This window comes from Gigantopelta aegis, chromosome 1 (assembly GCF_016097555.1).
Source record: "Gigantopelta aegis isolate Gae_Host chromosome 1, Gae_host_genome, whole genome shotgun sequence".
In the NCBI taxonomy this organism is placed as follows: domain Eukaryota; kingdom Metazoa; phylum Mollusca; class Gastropoda; order Neomphalida; family Peltospiridae; genus Gigantopelta; species Gigantopelta aegis.
This window is the reverse complement of record NC_054699.1, coordinates 39,230,288-39,252,981: the sequence shown is the minus strand read 5'-3', so window position 1 is coordinate 39,252,981 and position 22,694 is coordinate 39,230,288. Positions and strand designations below refer to the sequence as shown.

General features: G+C 38.3%; 1 protein-coding gene across 2 annotated transcripts in view; it reads right to left on the bottom strand.

The window, feature by feature from the left end:
• LOC121374864 (monocarboxylate transporter 12-like) overlaps nt 1-13,984 on the bottom strand; it is a 30,340-nt gene extending 16,356 nt beyond the window's left edge. For both annotated transcript variants that reach the window (XM_041501974.1, XM_041501982.1), the window contains exons 1-2: nt 13,685-13,984; nt 2,942-3,148 (exon numbers count right to left, since the gene is read on the bottom strand). In XM_041501974.1, coding sequence (XP_041357908.1) covers nt 2,942-3,131 — 190 coding nt within the window. In that variant the 5' untranslated portion in view covers nt 3,132-3,148; nt 13,685-13,984. The remainder of the gene's footprint in view (nt 1-2,941; nt 3,149-13,684) is intronic.
• Nucleotides 13,985-22,694: the final 8,710 nt, after the last annotated feature.

Here is a 22,694-nt window from a genome sequence, read left to right as displayed (position 1 = left end):
GTCTGTCTGTCTCTCTCTCTCTCTCTCTCTCTCTCTCTCTCTCTCTCTCTCTCTCTCTCTCTCTCTCTCTCTCTCTCTCTCTCTCTCTCTCTCTCTCTCTCTCTCTCTGTTAAAGAGTTTGTTCAGTTTAACGACACCACTAGAGTACATTGACTAATTAATCATTGGCTATTTGATGTCAAACATATGGTAATTCTCACTCGTAGTCATCAGAGGAAATCTGCTACATTTTTTTCTAATGCAGCAAGGTATCTTTTATATGCACTTTCCCACAGACAGTAAATCACATACCACGGCCTTTGACCAGTTGTGGAGTACTGGTCGGAACGAGAAAAAAACCCAATCAGTTGAATGAATACACTGAGGTGGTTTGATCCTGCGACGCAAGCACCTCAGGCAAGCACTCGACCGACAGGGCTAAACCCCGCCCCCTGTCTGTATATAATGCAAGCACTCAAACGGACAGGGCTAAACCCCACCCCCTGTCTGTATGTGTTAATGTATATCTGAGTGGCTTTGAAAGGGAAGAGGATGTAGAACCTAGTTTGTGGATAATGATACATACACTTTGTTAACATTGGATATTCTATACTGTCCATCAAAGCAAACGGACATCATGTGGCATTGACGCAAAGTTGATAATATGGTTTTATTTGGTGGAGATCCCAGGAGCTGACCTCCCCAACACCGACCCCCAGCCCCTCTCCCACCCATTTGATACGTTATGTATCATAGGGTTAGTTTTGAACTCGTGCTGGTTTGTCTTAAAACATATTTATTCTCTCCCCCTAAAAAGACACGAAAAACTAACTGGTAAATAATTAACCCTTAAACGCACTCTCTCAGATGGTTGACCTAATTATTGACCCAACAAAGTATTATATGACAATATATACATTTGATTTGCACCTAAAAGTACTTTACTGAACCGTCTACATAACCTCCATATCACACTTATTATTGATATTTTATAAAATTAAAAAAAATTGAATTATGGGTACGGTCCATAATTCTGAGAAAAATAACGGCCATTTGGAGAGCAGAGGTGTGACGTATTATTTTCAGTCACGTGACGGGCATTCCTCGAATAACCGCAGTGTCAAAACGTTTCACCAAGCTCGTGTAATGAGAACGCTTGACCATCCTATGCGACGTAGGGTAAATAGAAAAACAACAACAATGAAAATAAGTTATTTAAAAATAATAAAAACATGTACTAAATGATAATAAGCTTATACATTAATTTATTTTAGTAACAGAAGCATGTTAAACGTCGACAATCTCGACTAGTTAGGCCTTTGCATCTATAGATAAACTTATCGTTAGTTGTAGCCTACGGGGAAAACTCTAAACATCTGAATAACGAACACCTTCATTTTTCACCTTGTCAGATTCATTATTATGCAAAATATGCCATAACAGCTGACTTGGGATAGGAATTGTTACATTTTTAAAAGAATACGCTGAACTAGACGATGTTTATTATACGATGTGACTATATATACGAAGGCCGTGTATATAGCCTCCGGTAACGAGGGCTGGCTATATTCACAGCAAAAATGTATATAGGCGGTAAATAAGTATTTGATTGATCCATATTACCGAACCATCTGGAACAGGAGGAATACATACTAAGTACTGTGCGAACATAGCGTTTTCTGAACTGGGGAGGGGGGGGGGGGGGGGGACCGTATTATTATTATTATTATCCTACTACTACCTTTTTGGGGTGATGAGGGCGGTGTTTTATCTGGGGGAGTTTTGGCTATAAAAATGCAAGATTAACGTGCGTGCACACACGCACAAACGGCAGGCTGAACTTGTCCCTGCACTTAGAACTGGATTCAACTGGGTTAAGTAATAATTCAATCTAATTAAAATTAGCTCCACTATTAGATGTGGATCTAACAGCAGCCCGTTGGAGCTCATGTCCAGTTGACCTTTCATTCGACCAATCAAAAACTTACTTGTAGAATCATGCCAGATTGGTAATAATTAAGCCAACCTTTGGACGACGAAACATGCGAAAGTACAGTTTTTTTACGCTGTATATTAAACCGAATAACCACTGCGAACCAGTCAAAATAATTTAATAATAATAATAATAATAATAATAATAATAATAAATGGTGAGTTCATGTTCTGAATGTTTATTATTTTATTTCAGCGTATTCGCAATTATTTTCGTTATGAAATTAATAATATATTTTTTATTATTTGCCATGTATATAGCCGGCCTCCATTTGCCAAGTCTCTATACACGGCGGTCCCTTATATAACATTAAAAATACATTGTACGGTTGTCGTATATATAGTCTCATCACTACGAGTCTGTTTTGCCATAATTTTTTAAACTTATAAACATGAAGAGTTCTAACTTTTAAAAATGAAACGTGTCATGGAATTCCCTCGATCGTAGTTCAATTAAAATATTTTGGATCATACAGTAACTAGGTTTGGTATTCCAGATGAATGTAATTTCCATTTATAATCCATATTTAGAGAAATAAGGCCCACTAAATCCGTTATTCAGTGCCTTTAAAATTAAAGAACTTTGTTTTGTTTATCGACACCACTAGAGCAAATTGATTTATTAATCATCGGTTATTGGATGTTAAGTATTTGGTAACTGACTCGTAATCTTAGAGGAAACCCGCTACATTTTTCCATTAGTAGCAAGAGGTCATTGACATGCACTTTCCCACAAAGACGACAGCACATACCACGGCCTTTGATATACCAGTCGCAGTGCACTGGTTGAAACAAAAAAGAAATCAGAAAATGGGTTCACTATTGTGGTTCGATCCTACGACGCAATCATCCCAGGATTTATTATTTGAATTTGCTTTACAATGGTTTCAAAATGGTTCCTTAAAACAAAAAGAAGAAAAAACAGATGCAAATAAAGGATAAATAAAGAAATTAAACTATTATGCCTGACCACTGAGAGCGAACATAGCGCCGAAGAGAGAGCTAAGCCATACGACTAGATGCTCGTCTTCCGGGTATGTTTCCACCAATCCTAGATGGAGCACCCCAACCGCATAGTTGATCCCTGTGTTGAGGAACATACAACAGAAGGACGCTGCCACGACGACCCAGCCGTATTTGTCAGTGGCGGAACCAGACATGTCGCAAGATCAGCTCTCTGGAACAATAAGAATATCTATAAAGGTATCACACCACTATTTCAGCTGATAGATGTTGTTCTGTTGAAAAGAGATAATATATTATACCACTACATTTCAGCTAGATATTATATATACCACTGTTTCTCAGCCAATAGATATAGCCCCATTGAAAAGAGATTATATACAGCACTATTTCAGAGAGTGTATATAGCTTCAATGAAAATATATTATATATACCACTATTTCAGAGAGTGTATATACCTTCAATGAAAATATATTATATATACCACTGTTTTAGAGAGTGTATATAGCTTCAATGAAAATATATTATATATACCACTATTTCAGAGAGTGTATATAGCTCCAATGAAAATATATTATACATACCACTATTTCAGAGTGTGTATATAGCTCCATTGTAAAAGATATTATATATACCACTATTTCAGAGAGTGTATATAGCTTCAATGAAAATATATTATACATACCACTATTTCAGAGAGTGTATATAGCTCTATTGTAAAATATATTATACATACCACTATTTAAGAGATTGTATATAGCTCCATTGTAAAAGATATTATATATACCACTATTTCAGGGAGTGTATATAGCTCCATTGTAAAAGATATTATATATACCACTATTTCAGAGAGTGTATATAGCACCAATGAAAATATATTATACATACCACTATTTCAGAGAGTGTATTTAGCTCCATTGTAAAAGATATTATATATACCACTATTTCAGAGAGTGTATATAGCTCCAATGAAAATATATTATACATACCACTATTTCAGAGAGTGTATATAGCTCCATTGTAAAAGATATATATACCACTATTTCAGAGAGTGTATATAGCTCCATTGTAAAATATATTATATATACCACTATTTCAGAGAGTGTATATAGCTCCAATGAAAATATATTATACATACCACTATTTCAGAGAGTGTATATAGCTCCATTGTAAAATATATTATACATACCACTATTTCAGAGAGTGTATATAGCTCCATTGTAAAATATATTATATATACCACTATTTCAGAGAGTGTATATAGCTCCATTGAAAATATATTATATATACCACTATTTCAGAGAATGTATATAGCTCCATTGAAAATATATTATATATACCACTATTTCAGAGTGTATATAGCTCCGTTGAAAATATATTATATATACCACTATTTCAGAGGGTGTATATAGCTCCACTGAAAAGAGATTGTATACACCATTATTTCAGCCAGTGAATATAGTTCCATTAAAGAGAGATCATATACACCAATATTTCAGCTAATAAATTAAGCCCCATTAAAAAGAGATTATATACACCACTGTTGCAGTCAATAGATATATCCCCAAAGAAAAGTGATTGTATACACCACTATTTCAGCAAAGTTATATAGCCCTATTAAAAATGGATTATATACACAAAAATTTAAGCTAATAAATATAGCTCAATTAAAATGAGATTATATATACCACTATTTCAGCCAGTGAATATAGCTCAATTAAAATGAGATTATATATACCACTATTTCAGCCAGTGGATATAGCTCCATTAAAAAGAGATTATATACACCACTATTTCAGCCAATAGATATAGCCCCATTTAAAAGAGATTATATACACCACTATTTCAGCCAGTGAATATAGCTCCATTAAAAAGAGATTATATACACCACTATTTCAGCCAATAGATATAACCCCATTTAAAAGAGATTATATACACCACTGTTTCAGCCAGTGAATATAGCTCCATTAAAAAGATATTATATACACCACTATTTCAGCCAGCGAATATAGCCCCATTAAAAAGAGATTATATACACCACTATTTCAGCCAGTGAATATAGACGGGTTTATTGGCCAGTGACGTCAAAGTACTGTGCGCGGCCATGTTTATAATCACGTGATCGGTCCGCCATTAAGGGAGTGAAATTCGCACAATAATAACACGTGAAGGCATTGCATCTGGGTGTATTTTCAGTATTTATCACCATTTTAGTACATTTTGTGAAAGCAAAACCAGTATGTCGAATAATACAACCTCATTTAAAGATTGTACATTCACATCAAAGTTGGTGGAAGTGTATTAATCATTAAAAACGTAAATAATAAAGCATGCATATAGCCAATACACACGAACATAAAAGCATAACGAATAATTTAAACTGATACAAGCAAATATAAATTTCCTGGACACTTGTATAGCCCAATGTATTGAACATTAGAACAATATTTTAGTCTCAGCGGACGAGGGTATAAGATGATCCCCACCAGCCTAAGCTCCTGTTTTGTGTGTACTTGCCTTGGCCATCACTAGTAAGTGTCAAAGGGGTTCGTTTTGTAATTAACTAGTATATAGAAAATTTTATGACTAACCAGAAGCGCATTTTCGGGGTAATTTAGTGTTGTATATTGTGTATGATTAATTTAATTTTTAAAAATTTCAAAGAAACAAAAGATAATTTAAAAAATATATATATTATAATTATAAAAAAAATAACAAATAAATAAATTAATCAAATTTTTTTTTTTTTTTAAATTCGACGAAATGGGTGGGGTGCGATTTTCGGTGTGGCATGCATGCGTGTTACGTCAGTAAATTATTTATCATGTTATCGCACACATTTAACACCATAATAACTCGTATGTATATATAAAACAAAAATAATAATAAAGATAAATAAGAGATAAATATTTGGAAGTGTTAACTGCGCCCCACTTCAATCCCATGTGATCACATCTGGAAGAACCCAGAGCTAATAATAGTAAACGCTAAACATTGACATCTACTCTAGATCTAAGGTCAGTCTATCTTTTTTTCAAAATGGTACACCACGTTTTCTACAAACGTACATAATTCAAATACTTTTCTATATTTTAGGATGCATTCAGTAAAGTTTCACTTAATAACCATCAAAATTATTCACACTTGCGTGTGTTTAATTTATTCGCTATGCTTTTGTATTGGCGTGTATAGGTGCTTTATTATATATGCTTTTAATCATTCACAGATTTCCACCGATATTGATATGAATATACAATCTTTAAATGAGGTTGAATTATTCAAGAAACTGTTTTTGCTTTTGCAAAACGTTCCAAAAAAGTCATAAAACCTGAAATTGCACCCAGCTGCAATTCCGTCACATGTTATTGTTGCGTGAATTTAACTCTCTTAATGTCGGCCGTACGGTTACGCCATCTATCGACAACGTCATAAACTGTTGGGCGACAATCGGTAAACCCCGTCTATAGCCCCATTAAAAGGAGATTATATATACCACTGTTTCAGCAATTGAATATAGCCCCATTAAAAAGAGATTATATACACCAGTATTTCAGCCAGTGAATATAGCTCCATTAAAAACAGATTATATACACCACTATTTCAGCTAATAGATATAGACCCATTAAAATAGATTATATACACATTGATTTTTTTCAATTTGATTGCTACATAGGCTAATGCCTGTCTGCTGAGCTGAGCTATGTATACACATGTGATACCATAACATTATATCATACAGGAATGGGGAGAGACGAAGGTATGGAGGGAGGGAGACACACACATAGAGAGAGAGAGAGAGAGAGAGAGAGGAGAGAGACAGACAGACAGACAGAGAGAGAGAGAGAGAGAGAGAGAGAGACAGACAGACAGAGAGAGAGACAGACAGACAGAGACACAGAGAGAGAGAGAGAGAGAGAGAGAGAGAGAGAGAGAGAGAGAGAGAGAGAGAGAGAGAGAGAGAGAGAGAGAGAGAGAGAGAGAGAGAGAGAGAGAGAGTGAGAGAGAGAGACAGACAGACAGACAAACAGACAGACAGAGAGATAGGGAGAGACAGACAGACAGAGACACACACACACAGAGAGAGAGAGAGAGAGAGAGAGAGAGAGAGAGAGAGAGAGAGAGAGAGAGAGAGAGAGAGAGAGAGAGAGAGAGAGAGAGAAAGAGTACATGCATACATACAGGCAGATATTCAACGGTGGTGTGTGTTTTTACATAGATAATAAAAACAAAAGAAAGACAAGCAAAAGAAAAAAACAAAAAAAAACACCCACGCAGTCTGTGTGAAATGCCACTACACGTTCCGATCCCATGTGAAAACACGCGTTGGCGATAACCCCGACGATGATCGTGTATGCTGCATGTAGTATACAGTAGGTAGTACTAAACCAAATAACATCCGGCTGGGTCAAAGTTCGAGGAACACCGATTTTTCGATAGAGCGGTTAATACCATAAGTCCTGCCATTGGTGATAAATGTGAGAATTTCATCTTGGCAAAAAAGTATGCGATTTTATTTCATCTCAAATTTTGTGCGAAACTAAGGGTGTTGTAAATGGTATCTCACGGACACGAATGTATTATTCTATTTCTTACATATCCTCAAAAAACAGGTTTTAAGCAAATTATAACATCTTTTTCGAATAAAAGTTATTTACAGCCGCTGCACTTGTAGTCAACGTACACGTCACAGACTTATGATTGTCAGGTTAACTATTTGTCACAATTTAATCGATTTCCATCGTGTAGTTTTTCATTGGATGTATGGCAGTGGTGACCTGGTCATCACCTAGGAGCAGCCAGTGGTATGTTTTGACATTGTTAACACACATACGTGTGTAAACAAGTATGTGTTATCAAAAATAACGCATGGCGTTCTCACTAACGGGTGTGTAAGAAGTGTTTTTTTAAACACAAACGTTAACATGGTCACAAATGAGATTTTATTTGGTATAGTACACCCAGTAGGGCGTGTACTGTTCGAAACGATACGAGCTTTTATTTGTTATTCAACACCGGACTGAGCGGAGATGAAAATAGCTCGAATATCCTAACCGCATTCTGAATTAAAGGCATATTGCCACAGACCACTGACCTATTAAATAACCTAACAAAGTATTACCTGAAAATATGTATTTTATTTGCCTCTAAATACACTTTATTCAACCATCTACGTAACCACCGTACTCCACTTATTAATGCTATTTTGTAAAACATAATTGAATTATGACAATGGTCCATAATTCAAAAACTAGTATTGTCGAGAGGGTTGACATGGATTTCACTCCATCATGGTTCATTTAGGATGATGCGATAGCCAGATTTGGTTTCCAAAAATTAATGTAATTTTTATTTTTTATCCATTTTGAGAGAAATAAGTTTCTTAATTCCGTGACTGTATGCCTTTAAGCACACCTGCGTTTCTTAGACAAAAAACGACCATAGTTTACAGCAGCCAAATTGTCGAACTGGGGGGGGGGGGGGGGGGAGTGTTGGGGGTTGTGACGAAGCGTAGCCGAGTGCTAAAGAGATCGGCTCATGCGCGGTTTATCTTTCAAGCCAGTGCACCACTGGTATAACAAAGGCCGTGGTATGTCAGTGAGATGCTGCATATAAAAGATGCCTTGCTGCTAATCAGAAAGAGTAGCCCTACTGTGTGGCGGCAGCGGGCTTCCTCTAATTCTCTGTGGTTTAAATTGAACCTAATAAAGGCGCAGACTCTAGTTTCAACTAGGGTCTCCATGGTTACTCGAGTACTCGGGCACGGGTCGAGTCTAGCAAGACTCTAGTTTCAACTAGGGTCTCCATGGTTACTCGAGTTCTCGGGCACGGGTCGAGTCTAGCAAGACTCTAGTTTCAACTAGGGTCTCCATGGTTACTCGAGTACTCGGGCACGGGTCGAGTCTAGCAAGACTCTAGTTTCAACTAGGGTCTCCATGGTTACTCGAGTTCTCGGGCACGGGTCGAGTCTAGCAAGACTCTAGTTTCAACTAGGGTCTCCATGGTTACTCGAGTACTCGGGCACGGGTCGAGTCTAGCAAGACTAGTTTCAACTAGGGTCTCCATGGTTACTCGAGTTCTCGGGCACGGGTCGAGTCCAGCAAGACTCTAGTTTCAACTAGGGTCTCCATGGTTACTCGAGTACTCGGGCACGGGTCGAGTCCAGCAAGACTCTAGTTTCAACTAGGGTCTCCATGGTTACTCGAGTACTCGGGCACGGGTCGAGTCTAGCAAGACTCTAGTTTCAACTAGGGTCTCCATGGTTACTCGAGTTCTCGGGCACGGGTCGAGTCTAGCAAGACTCTAGTTTCAACTAGGGTCTCCATGGTTACTCGAGTTCTCGGGCACGGGTCGAGTCTAGCAAGACTCTAGTTTCAACTAGGGTCTCCATGGTTACTCGAGTACTCGGGCACGGGTCGAGTCTTTCAAGACTCTAGTTTCAACTAGGGTCTCCATGGTTACTCGAGTTCTCGGGCACGGGTCGAGTCTAGCAAGACTCTAGTTTCAACTAGGGTCTCCATGGTTACTCGAGTTCTCGGGCACGGGTCGAGTCTAGCAAGACTCTAGTTTCAACTAGGGTCTCCATGGTTACTCGAGTTCTCGGGCACGGGTCGAGTCTAGCAAGACTCTAGTTTCAACTAGGGTCTCCATGGTTACTCGTGTACTCTGGCACGGGTCGAGTCTAGCAAGACTCGAGTTCGTTCACAGGTATCGAGTACCCGTGCAAGGAAGTGCAATCCCATTTAATTATATGTTGTACGTCATTTTGCCATATGCTTACCGCCTGTTACATCACGGGGCTATGAGCCATTTAGGAAAAACAAAAGTCGAATGTGTAGAACGCAATACAATGGCGTGATTTGGCACCCAGGCTCAGCGCTGGAAATAGGAAAGAAATGTTTTATTTAATGACGCACTCAACACATTTTATTTACGGTTATATGGCGTGAGACATATGGTTATGGACCACACAGATATTGAGAGAGGAAACCCGCTGTCGCCACTTCATGGGCTACTCTTTTCGATTAGCAGCAAGGGATCTTTTATATGCACCATCCCACAGACAGGGTAGTACATACCACGGCCTTTGATATGTCAGTCGTGGTGCACTGGCTAAAGCGCTGGAAATAGATGTATAATGCTATTTTACTTATTCCTTAGTTTCATTATCGTGTAGTAAGTGTCGGGTACTCGGGTCCGGGTCGGGTTTAACCCTCGAGTACTCGAGTCCAATATTTTGGACTCATGGAGGCCCTAGTTTCAACTCGTAAACATTAACACTAAGTTTAGTTAATCTACAAACCTATAACACATCTAGATAAAGTTACAGCAGAGTGAAACAAGAGCCTGTGAAGCTGAAACGGTGAAATATCCTTTAAAATAGACTACAGTTCGACTCCATAACTGTAACGTCTTAGAGGCACACGCGCTTTTAAAAATATGGGGGGGGAAATAATTTTGTGATATTAAAAATATCAGGATGACCAGAAACACTTCGGATAAGATGGATAATCTAAACAATAAAATCTAAGGAAAGTATGATTTCAGTTATCAAAAAACGGCACTAATAGTGAAAAATATGCCTTAGTGTTTAAAAACTTGGGTCTGTCACTTTAAACGAATCTATACAGATACATGTATAAAACACGATGAAAAGTGAAGCGTGTTGAGTTTGCACTCGAGATCACCGTTCTACAAGCTTAATTGTTGTTTTCTGGCTTATCTTACAGGGACATTCCTGAGTTTGCTGCATTGTAAGATGTTTCCAACTAATAAAATATTTCTACGATTAAACTTACATATTAAATATATTTTCTTGTTTAGAATATCAGTGTCTGTGTATTCAATGTGTTTCTGGTCGTATTAATATTTGTTAGAAGCCCAAACTGGATTAGGAAATAAAATGAAATTTAACCTATACAAATATTAGAACGATCAGAAACACGTTTAATATACAGCCAATAATATTTTATTTTATATGTAATTACAGTCGTTATAGGTAGTACTAAACCAAATAACTTCCGGCTGGGTCAAAGTTCGAGGTGCACCTCACTTTTGATAGAGAAGTGAACACCACAAGTCCTGTGATTGGTTATAAATGTGAGTGTGTTGGTTGTAAAAAATGATAGTTTCATCTGGGTAAAAAAAAATTGCAATTTTATTTCATCTAGTACCAATGTGTCAAGTAGCCTTGTGCTTGAAACATGTATGGGGTACCTGTAAAAAAAAGTACCCGAATTTTGTGCGAAACTAGGGTAGTCATAGACGCTACCCGTTATCTCAGAAACGAGCAGCTTGACCCCCATTTTTTTCTGATTCACTTTAAGTGTAAGGGGTGGTAGTATTTATATCCGTGGCGTTTATGTCGGTTGATACGTTGCAGGTAGGAGTTTTAGCCACATATGTTACTATTGTCGTCTATGGGATTTGATTTGGTAGTATACACCCTATAAAGTCTATATTAGTCTATAACATCTTAAATGCATTTAAGCAAGGCTTTTGGACTGGTATGCATATTCAACGATATATAATTCACATTATTGCTTAATATCAACAAGTATATTATTATATTTAATTAATAAAATGGTTAAATGTGACGGCTATTAGATATAACGGGCGCAGCCATTTTGTTCCATTCGTCAATACGCCTTCTGGCGAGCTGGTGGTTACGTAATAATTAACGCGTAACGTCAGGTATGAAGGAAGGAAGGAAATGCACTCAACACATTCTATTTAAGGTTATATGGCGTCGGCGTCAGGAATGATTTTTAGAGAACTAGAGAAACAAATCTACCTGGTTTTTGCGGGATGATAAAATAGTCATGCATTGCAATGTTCTGTAATAATATACATCCCGGTAAGCCAGCAATAAGCAAAATAAACCACTATTGTCAAAGTGGCTATACAATAAGTGGAAATAAATACATCATGTTTTGTTCATGCATTAACCAACACACTGAAATGAAACACGGAGTTGCCTCAACCTGTGATCCCTGGTTGGCAGGTGTGTATTTGAGCGGTAACCAGATGAGCCAATTAATTGACCCTGTCTAGACCCGAAAATACATACCGGTATTGTGTAATATTACCTGTCACTCCTAAAATAAAAATGGACATGGTTTATTACTGTAAATAGTTCTGTAAAACTATTGATTAAGTAGACTTCCCCATCTAAAAACACAGAACTGACCAATTACTTAGTCCCAAAGAAAAGAAAAGTATCACTTGGGTATCGTAGGTTGTCGTTTTTGCTCCAACGTAGCATACCAATAGATCTATTAGTGTAAATTTTTCCTTTGGATTATTTAACAGAGAAAAATACTATAACGCCATTTTGTTCCGTTAATGCAACTTGAAATATATTTAGTTAAATAGTTGATATATATTATCACGTCATTTATGTTGTTTTACAAGTCAGGTTGATCAAAGAGAAGCGCCTTGTCAAAAATTACTGCTTTTGTTTACACTGTGCATACAGGATTTGGTCAGTCCTGAGCTGACGCCAATTCGCCCCAAACTAGCTGTACCGAACGCCTCGAAAAGAAACGAAAATGGCTGCCCTCAGTTAGCAGGAATAATCACGTTTTTTTATTAACACTAAAATTACGCGTTTTTCATTTGTGAAAGTGTCAGTATGTGCTGGTGATCCGGGTATGCATTTTCCCAACACATGAGGCTCATGTTTTAGTTTACTCACCCTTTAAGGTTTACTACCAATCATATTATTTGATTCAGAATTATTGAGGTATCCTCGTGCCAAATATGAATAATTTACATATCGCCATTAACATACGGGTTGTGTTTCTGTCTACGGGTTACTTCCGGGTTTATTCATACTCAGTGTTGAGTGCGTCGTTAAATAAAACATTCTTTTCTTTCGTACTCAATCGTCGTTGTCCTCAAATATTTTGAATGTCTAGGGCCGTACCCTCCGGGGGGGCAGGGGGGGGCAGCTGCCCCCCCCCCTGAGAATCTTGTCCTTTTTTTTTTTTATATATCTCCAGTAATAGCATAGAAATTTTTAATCTTTATAGTATGTTATAAAATTTAGTGCCCCCCCATGGATTTTGGTCAGGGTACGGCCCTGATGTCTACTTGTTTTTTTCCTCATTTGTGCACCTTTTTTGTTTTTTTAACCTTTTTCTACATTCAACAAAAGTATTTTGGTATTAGCGGTCAGTTGTATGCAGATTCACGGTTTTTCACGATACACGAAAATAGAACTGCCAGTCGTTACAAATACATGTAAAAATATAGGTTCTAATAGACCAAATCAATTCCTACTGCCGATAATATTAACGTTTACTAACAGAAGTACAACAATAAAAAGTGTGGCACCTCACATTTAATATACCTGCAAGAAAATGGTGTGTATGTGTGTGTGTGTGTGTGTGTGTGTGTGTGTGTGACATACCATTTAGGAGAGTTTATTAATGTTTTTAATAGCAACCGTCATTTTTTTCTGAAAATTGCAGTTCCATGTTTTGGGGTATAGCGCATTAGTTTCAGCCTCTGGTATATACTGCATAACAAATGTATAACAAATAAAAGTTTATTTATTTACTGTCAATGGATAATAGTATTTGCACAAATAATCAATGTCACATATTACTACCAATCAAACCCACGGCTGCTTTCACGGTGCACCTCGAACTTTGACACTGAACTCTCTTCTTTGGTACTATGCAACCTATAATGGGGTAAAAAACCCAAAAACAATGCTGACTAAATTATGAAGTGAAATAGAACTTACAAAGAATCGATTAGAGTCGGCAAGTGTGAACGTAACTCTATCCCTGTGTCCTGGACAGACATGCCCGGCAGGTGTTCCTCGACACGTCTGTATATTGTGTCAGATAGCTGGAGTGTGTCTAGAACAGTGAAGTGTTTACTGAACAACGTCATAGGGCCTACATGTACAATACCACAGGTCAAATGTTAGCTCGAGTCACGTGCAGCGCTCACCGCATTATGTTGTAAGGAAGGAAGGAAGGAAATGACGCACTCGACACATTTTATTTACGGTTATATGGCGTCAGATATATGGTTACGGACAACATATATATATAGATATATATATATATATATATATATATATATATATATTGAGAGAGGAAACCCGCTGTCGCCACTTCATGGGCTACTCTTTTCAATTAGCAGCAAGAGATCTTTTATATGCACCATCCCACAGATAGGGTAGTACATACCACGGCCTTTGATATACCAGTCGTGGTGCACTGACTGGAACGAGAAATAGCCCAATGGGCCCACCGACGGGGATCGATCCCAAACCGACCACGCGCCGAGCGGGCGCTTTACCACCGGGGGGGGGGGAGGGGGGGGGGCCTTAGCGTTCTCCATTGGAACGCTAAAGGCCTCCACTCAATGGGACATGGTGCCGAACTCATACAACTCATTAGCACCAATAACAAGCCAGATATCATATGCCTAGGAAACGGCATCAGTAAAAATAAAAATAAAAAATCTAAAACTTTCAAAATCCCAGGCTACACAACCTATTATAAACATAGAGAAAATAGCACCAGAGGTGAACTAGCCACACTTATTAAAAGCACTATACCACATAGCGAAATCAAATACAAGTCCATAAATGCCAATCTAGAAGTCCTAGGACTTACTATACTAAACGATAAAATGCCTATAGACGTTATTAACGTATATAGCCCACCAGGAACAGCCCATAAGCAACTAACTATAAATGATTACAATAAACTTATAAAACCAAACCATAACTTAATACTAGTAGGAGACTTCAACAGCCACAACCCACTGTGGGGAGGTCAGCACTCCGACGCACAGGGAGACATACTGGCAGAATTCATCAACATACATAATCTAGTATGTCTCAACAATGGCAGTAATACCTTCTACCACGATCAATCGCCAAGCTCTTCTGCCATCGACCTCACTATAACATCTAATAACTTAGGCGCTAACGCCCAATGGGAAGTACTCAATGCCCTCAACAGCGACCACCTCCCCATCTTAATCAACTATAAAAGTAATGTAGAATACGCAGAAATAGACAAATTCATACCTAAATTCAAATTTAGTAAAGCCAATTGGGCAGGCTTTACAAGCGAATGTAGCAAAATTAAACTAGAAGACAACATAAATATCGACGATGCTACTAACAAACTCACCAACGAAATAATTAAAATAGCAGAGAAAAATATACCTAAAACTAAACAACCTAGTAAAAATAAACCTGTTAGTTGGTGGACGGACGAAATTAAAACAAAATGCGGCTTCAGAAACAGGATGCGGAAACTCTTAAAAAAAACCCAGGTAAACAGGAATACCACTCTAAATATAAAATAGCAAAAAATGAAATAGGTAAATTAATTATTGAAGCTACACAGGCCAGCTGGCAAACATTCTGCGGTGAAATAAATAATAGAACATCTATTAGAGAAATGTGGAAGAAAGTTCAAGCTATACAACGACCACCACAGTCCTTCAAAAACATAAAACAGCAACCACTAATAAACAAAAAGCTGACCTTCTAAGTAAAACCTTTAGCAAAAACAGTAGTAACGAAAATTTCCCTAAACAATTCTTTGATAAACTCAAGAAAGATAACTCCTTACCAAAAACTAATACTAATACGGCCAATCAGCCAAACAACGATAACCTAGAATTTAATAAACCACTAACATTGATAGAACTAAAAATTGCTCTTAAAGCTAGAAAAAAGTACCGCCACTGGGCCCGACCAAATTAGTTACACCCTGCTCAAGCACATGCCGGACGTAGCCCTAGAGGTAGTGTTATCGCTCTTTAACCGAATAGGGAGGGAGGGCCAAATGCCCACTGCATGGAAACACGCAGAATGCTTTAGTCTCCCTAAGGCGGGAAAAGACCACTCCCTCCCGGGAAGTTACAGACCGATAACGCTTACGTCCCACGTGTGTAAAACGCTAGAAACCATCATTAATAAAAGATTAAATAACTACTTACTAGAAAATAACCTAATTACAAATGTACAAAGTGGATTTAGATCCAAACATTCAACAATAGACCAAATAGTCAGACTTCAAAACAGTATAAACGATGCCTTCCGCAAATCCAATAAAGTATTAGCAATATTCATAGACATTGAAAAAACATTTGATATGGTATGGAGACAAGGCCTACTCAATAAACTACAAACTAATGGAATTAAAGGAAACATGTTTAACTTTATCAATAATTTTATCCATAATAGATCAATCTCAGTCAGAGTAAACGGCCACTACTCAGATAAAACAGAAATAATTAACGGAATACCACAAGGCTCGGTCCTATCACCAACCTTATTTAACATATTTATTAATGGCATAACTAAAGCACTTAATGCAAAGGTAAAATTAAATCAACCACTCCATTAAACACAGCACTGTTTGCCGATGACTGCGCCATCTGGCGCATAGGCAGAGTAACGAAGAATCTATTTAATTTAATGCAAGACGTTATGAACAAATTAAATAAGTGGGCCCTGGACTGGGGCATTAAATTATCTGAAACTAAAACAGTTTGCATGCTATTTAATAAAGTCAACTCGCCAGATAACCTTCAAATAACCTCAAACAATAAGCCAATCCCAAGAGTTAGCAAATTCAAATTCCTAGGAGTCACCTTCGACTCAAAACTAACCTTTAGTGATCATATTAATGATATCGTCAGACAAGCTAAAAATACTCTAAACTTACTAAGAGCAATCTCAGGCACCAGCTGGGGAGCGCAAACAGGCAATGCTTATGGTTTACAAAGCATGTATACTCTCCAGGATAGACTGTGGAGCCCAAGCCTACGGTTGCGCCTTCCCAAAGCTACTGCAAAAACTAGATATCATCCAAAACCAAGCTCTTAGAACAATAGCTAAAGTTCCAGCTAATACTAGTGGCCAAAGCCTAGAAGTTGAATTTAACATTATGCCACTTAAATACCGCTGTAATCTTCAACATCTCAACTACCATCTTAAAATCCATTCGCTTAAATTAGATCAACCAGTTCAGGAACTTACCCCCATAATAGCAAAACCAGGGCTAGAATTTAAAACTAATAAAAAACTTAATGATTCATTTGCCACTAGGGCTAGTAAACTTGAAATAGAGGTAGGAATTGACAACACACCTGTGGCTCTATACCAACTCAACCAGCCAATTGAACGCCACACTCCATACCTAATCAAAAAAGCTACTGATCAAACCCCCTTTCCACCATTTAAGAAAGTCCTGTTTGAAGCCGCAGCTAATGAAAACTACCCTGAGCATATCTATATTTATACGGATGGCTAAACAAATCCAGATAACGGTAGGGTTGGCTTCGCAATAGTTGAAGAAAAAATATCCAAACACTCTAAACTAGTTAAATATGCCAGGCTGTCAGATAATCTATCAGTCTATACAGCAGAATTGACAGCCATCTATGAAGCGCTAATCTGGATTAAAAATAAGCAATACCCTAAAAGCGTTATCTTTTCAGATAGTCTTAGCTCCATCCAATCACTTTAAACTAATAAATCTACCAGGCCAGATATCCTCGCAGCTATCCATAATAAATTTCAAGAAATAAACCAGCTTAATCTAACAATAGTATTCGAATGGGTCCCAGCCCATGTAGGTATAATTGGCAATGAAATAGCTGACTATTGAGCCAAAACTGCACTTTCAATCACTAGTACAATTACAGCACTACCTTTAAGAATATCAGAACTAATGTCAAAAGCAAGAAAACACTACATTAATCAATGGCAGGCAAACTGGGACCTATCAACCAATACATGGCACTATAACATCAAGCCACTGGTCAACTCTATCCGACCTAAACACCCAAACACGTATGTGGATAAATTAATCACTAAACTACGCATAGGTAAATCTTCACAGCTCAACAGCTGCTCTTTCACCAAACTAAATCCTGACTGCGAATGTGGCACCCGGGAGGATATGAAACACTACCTCCTGGATTGCACGCTACACAACAGCCAGAGAAAACTAATGATAGAATCAATAACCGAAGCCAACCAAAATAAAACAATTACTCCTAATTTTTTACTTAACCCTGATAAATTCCTCAAACTCAAAACCTTCAAAGCAGTATACCAATTCGTCCTGTCTACCAAACCAAAATTATAAAAGCCACGTGCCACTCACCGTGCCAGCGTTCCATCGGCGCGAACCACCAACTCGACCGATCGCAGGCAGGATGGGAAGCCATAGCGCACCCACTGGGCTCCTGGCAAGTCATTTAGTCAAAAGCTAAAAAATTAGAACAAGATCGCAACCACCCGCCTGTACGTCTCCTGGAGGGAAGAGCGACCTTCTACACTCAACCGACACGCACTCCAATCTGGGAGACCAACGGATGGAAGGTGGCGATCTATAACTAAGATAAGTAATTAGTATACTACTTAACTCGTGACACCTGTGACTCCCTGGAAGGAACATCCACCCTACGCACTCGAACAGACTAGGTATTCCAACCCGGGGAGAGAACGGTGAAACGACAAAAGTACAACCATATGCCAAAACTAGTTAGCTGATATAAATGCAGCTATAAATTAACAATTGCTCAAAACCTCCCGCCTGTACATCACTTGGATGGAAGAGCGACCTTAAGCACTCGACCAACAAGCACTCGACCAACAAGCACTCCAACCAGAGAGATCAACGGCGGGACGGTAGCGAGTGATTAATAACTACTAGATATGACAATACTTAAATCGTGACGCCTGTGACCCCTTGGCGGAACATGCACCCTTCGCAGTCGACCAGACTATGTATTCCAATCCGAGGGGAGAACGGTGAAACGACACAAGTAAAAGCATATACTTAAACTAGATAGCTGGCATAAAATAAAATTATTAATCAACAATTATTCAAAACCACCCGCCTGTACAACTCCGGGAGGGAAGAGCGACCTTAAGCACACGACCGACAAGCACTCCAACCCCGGGGTTCAACGGCGGGACGGTAGCGAATAATTAATAACCATTGTTAACCTTACTGTAAATATTTATTTAGGTTCTGAAACTCGTGTGTTGCAATTGGTGTATACCACTCCCAAATGTTTTTGTGGCCCTTAAAACAAACAAGATAGGATACCACTAATTACCACTTTCTCTTGCAGCATTCTCACTGGTCCAATCCAGCCAATCGCGAACAAGGAACCTCATATGTAAATAAACTGCATGTGTTTTGCACTCGCACCATGTCTTTATTACTGATGCATGAAACCATGATTGACTAAGGTAAGTCAACTAGGGCAACTGAGGAAATAGCAAGCAGGAAAAACAAGATTGACTTAAAAGACTAACCAAGTAAGCCTACTAAATTATTCTACATTACTAACAGTTACCAACATATAGATAAGGTTCATTTCGCCTCAATCATTTCATTTCTTTATAAAATAATTATTCAGGGGGCGGGAATCAAACAATTCTTAATTACTTAGCTGTCAACTATACAACTGCTACTAGATACTTTAACCCTATTTTTCTTTCTTTTTCTTTCTTTCTTTCAATGATTGGTAATAAAGTTAAGTATGTCAAGCATTAGGCTTTTTAAACCAATACCTACAATATAAGGGTTTCACCCTTCAAATTAGATAGCCAGATTAGTCTAACTCCCCCTCCGTCATTGTGTTCAATGCTATACAAAGACGGAGGGGGATGATGACATTCACTAGAGTAGGGACGTAAGACAATAAGTACAACCTTAACACCAAACTAGGATTTACATACAGACTACACGCTTACTGCAACAGTACACAGGATGCATTGACTAATGATAACAATGCATACGCCCCCCCCCCCCCCCTCCATTTAATGGCCCAGCACGTGCTCTAATATGGAACCGGACAAAAGAATACCGTTCCGAGTACACAATTGCAATGCACCCGGGGGAAGCTGAACAAAAGAATATCGGCCTCCCCCACCCAAACCCCCAATACTTGCTGCTGGTAATAACTTGGTACTTGGTGATGCCTCGACCAGAAGCGGTCAGGCCCTTTATAAGGGCCCGATGGGCAACCTAGGGAGACACCACAGCATCGTAAAGGTCTAAAATTAACGAGCTACTCTCGATTCACTAATATCAAAACCTATATTAGCTCGGCCATTTACCTTTCGACCGACCGTTCAAAATTGCGCCAAAATTTCCTCAACAAAATTGCGCACCACTTTCTCTTTGGCATTAACGGCTCCATTCAAATTCAATAGCACCACCACCACCCCCACCCGCCTGCTACCGATTCAATCGGGCTGCTGGTGCTCCCTTGCACCTGCCAGTGCAGGCGGTCCCTCCTTCCCCTCCCCCCACCTTTCCTGTCATGGACGGAAGAGCCGGCCAAGGCCGGCTCTTGCGCCCACGACAGGCGTGCGCTACAACAGCTTCCTCTGAATGTTCACGTAAAACCCTATGACATGACATGACATGCCCCCACCTAAACTCAGCACACATGCCCGATTTTCTAAAAATTGCCATCCACCATACAAACATAATTACAAAGCATTCACTGCTTATATACGCTATCTTATTCATAAAAGCCATGCACGGCGTCTCACACCCCACCCACAAACAATCCTGGATCCGCTACTGGTACAGTATAGTACATGATTTAAATTAATAAAAAAAAAAAAATAATAATTAAAAACCAGGTACCGCCACATAATTATGTGTGACACACAACGGAAATGTTTTGTGATTGGTTACTAAAAATAATGTAGGTCATGATATTCCCCAGACTAGTTCAGCAGATATTCCTAACCTATAGTTTGTAATTAATTTTTTTTAAAAGAAGAGAACAAATATATATCCACTCAGTAGTGATTAATACCAATGTGAATGTAATATCTCATGTTGAAAAGGAAAAAGGAAAAAGGGGCAGAAAAACAACACACAACAAAACAACGACGAACACCGAGCACATGTGCGTAATCGATGAAATAGGCCAAGTCGACGTAACTGTTCAAGCAAACATAGCTAGATAGAATACCATCTGCTACTATAAGCAATCACGTTGTAATTATTAATGAAAACAGTTAGCAGCACATGCAAGCAATGTATACTACTGCTGTCAAATTGTATGGTCAGAAATGTGCTGTCACATGACCTGTTTTTATGAATAGAAATAGGGAAGTGGCGCTTTTCGATGACTGTTTATGCCGTCTGGTTACAACAATTTGATTATGTTTGTACCTTTTTTAGGCATTAAAAGTGATACTTGTTCTATTTTAATGCAACTGTCATAATGTAGTTCATATATATAAGAATTGTTTCTCATTTTTTAGGAATTTATCGATGTATAAAAGTCACAAGTGGTATAAAATCGCGTAGCGTAGCGAAGTAAAAGATTTATAATGCCAAGCAACTAAAGAGAACGAAGACTCTATCGGAACTAGATGCAAACATATCAAAATCGAGTCGGCCATATTAACGAAGTCTTTTGACCATGTTTCCCCACGGGTATTCTGGGTAATTGTTACTCAGGAGCTAGTCAGGACCCATACTTTCATAAAAACTAAATAATTATCTAGTAGTACGATAGTTGCCATTTCGGTAATTTTCAGAACACTTTTGGGCCATCTTCTGCACGCCTATAAGGCTGTTTTTCCATTAGTGCGGCTATCGCCGCATGGCTATCACATTTCCACTGAGGCGTTCTTATGACAAGATTTCTTCCTTATGGCGTCTTTAATCAATTAACCGGTCATATGCAAATTGAAATATGTCATTGTTAAATTAGGTAGATGCATTACTAATGAAACATCTAAAAAAAAAAAAATCGAAATTTGAACTATTACTTGTAATCCTTCCCACAGGGAACGCTTTTTTCATACTTTGTAATTTACTATGAATTATTTATTTCTGAGCCGACTGTTTTCTAAATTGGACACAAAAAATAGTTGTTGTTTTTTTGTTACTTCCAAAACACTTACTTTTATTCTTACATCAAATCAAACTGAAATTATTTACCAAAACAAAAATGTTTAGGAGGATGAGACGAGAACTAACATCATTAAATAATGGGGAGACTGAAGCAGGATGCATTCCGTTATCTGGGGCAAGAACTTCAATTTGATAGCGAAAACTATCACCAGTATTTTCGTAGGTCTCGAGAGGCGGGAATATGTTTTGGTATTTGTAGGTTCACTTACAAGTAAAAGATCGTTCTCTGTGAGACTCTTTCAGCCAATGAAAGGCTGGCAATATGCATCCGGTATTACAGCCTTTGATGATACCGTGCAAGGCTTAATATTAAGCAGCCGACACTCATAATATTATATATTGTATTATCGGAAACGGCAATAGAGCAATTTGCATACAACAATGCCACATGGAACCAATTGTTTTACTGCCATCACAGGTCCGTAGGCAGGGGTGGGTAAAAGGGACCGAACAACCCACCGAGTCGTAAAAATTACCAAGTCAATTAAAATAACCATTTGCTCATGTGTGAACGTTTGCTCGCCCATTGCACGTAGAGTGCTAAAAAAAATGCCTACTCCGAAAACTTGAAAATTAAATGACGCTATAAAACACACAAGTGCGGGAGATGGGTATTAAATCATGGGCAATCCCCTCCAAAATGACGTCATTTTATAGATTCTCCTTGCGGTTCGAGCTGCACGGCTAGAAAAAAAAAGAGCTCTCTGATTCGGCAATCTTTATTGTTGAAAAACAGAAAAAATAACATTGATGATGTTAATGATGATGACAATAATGACGACGATGATGATAATGATAACGATAATGATG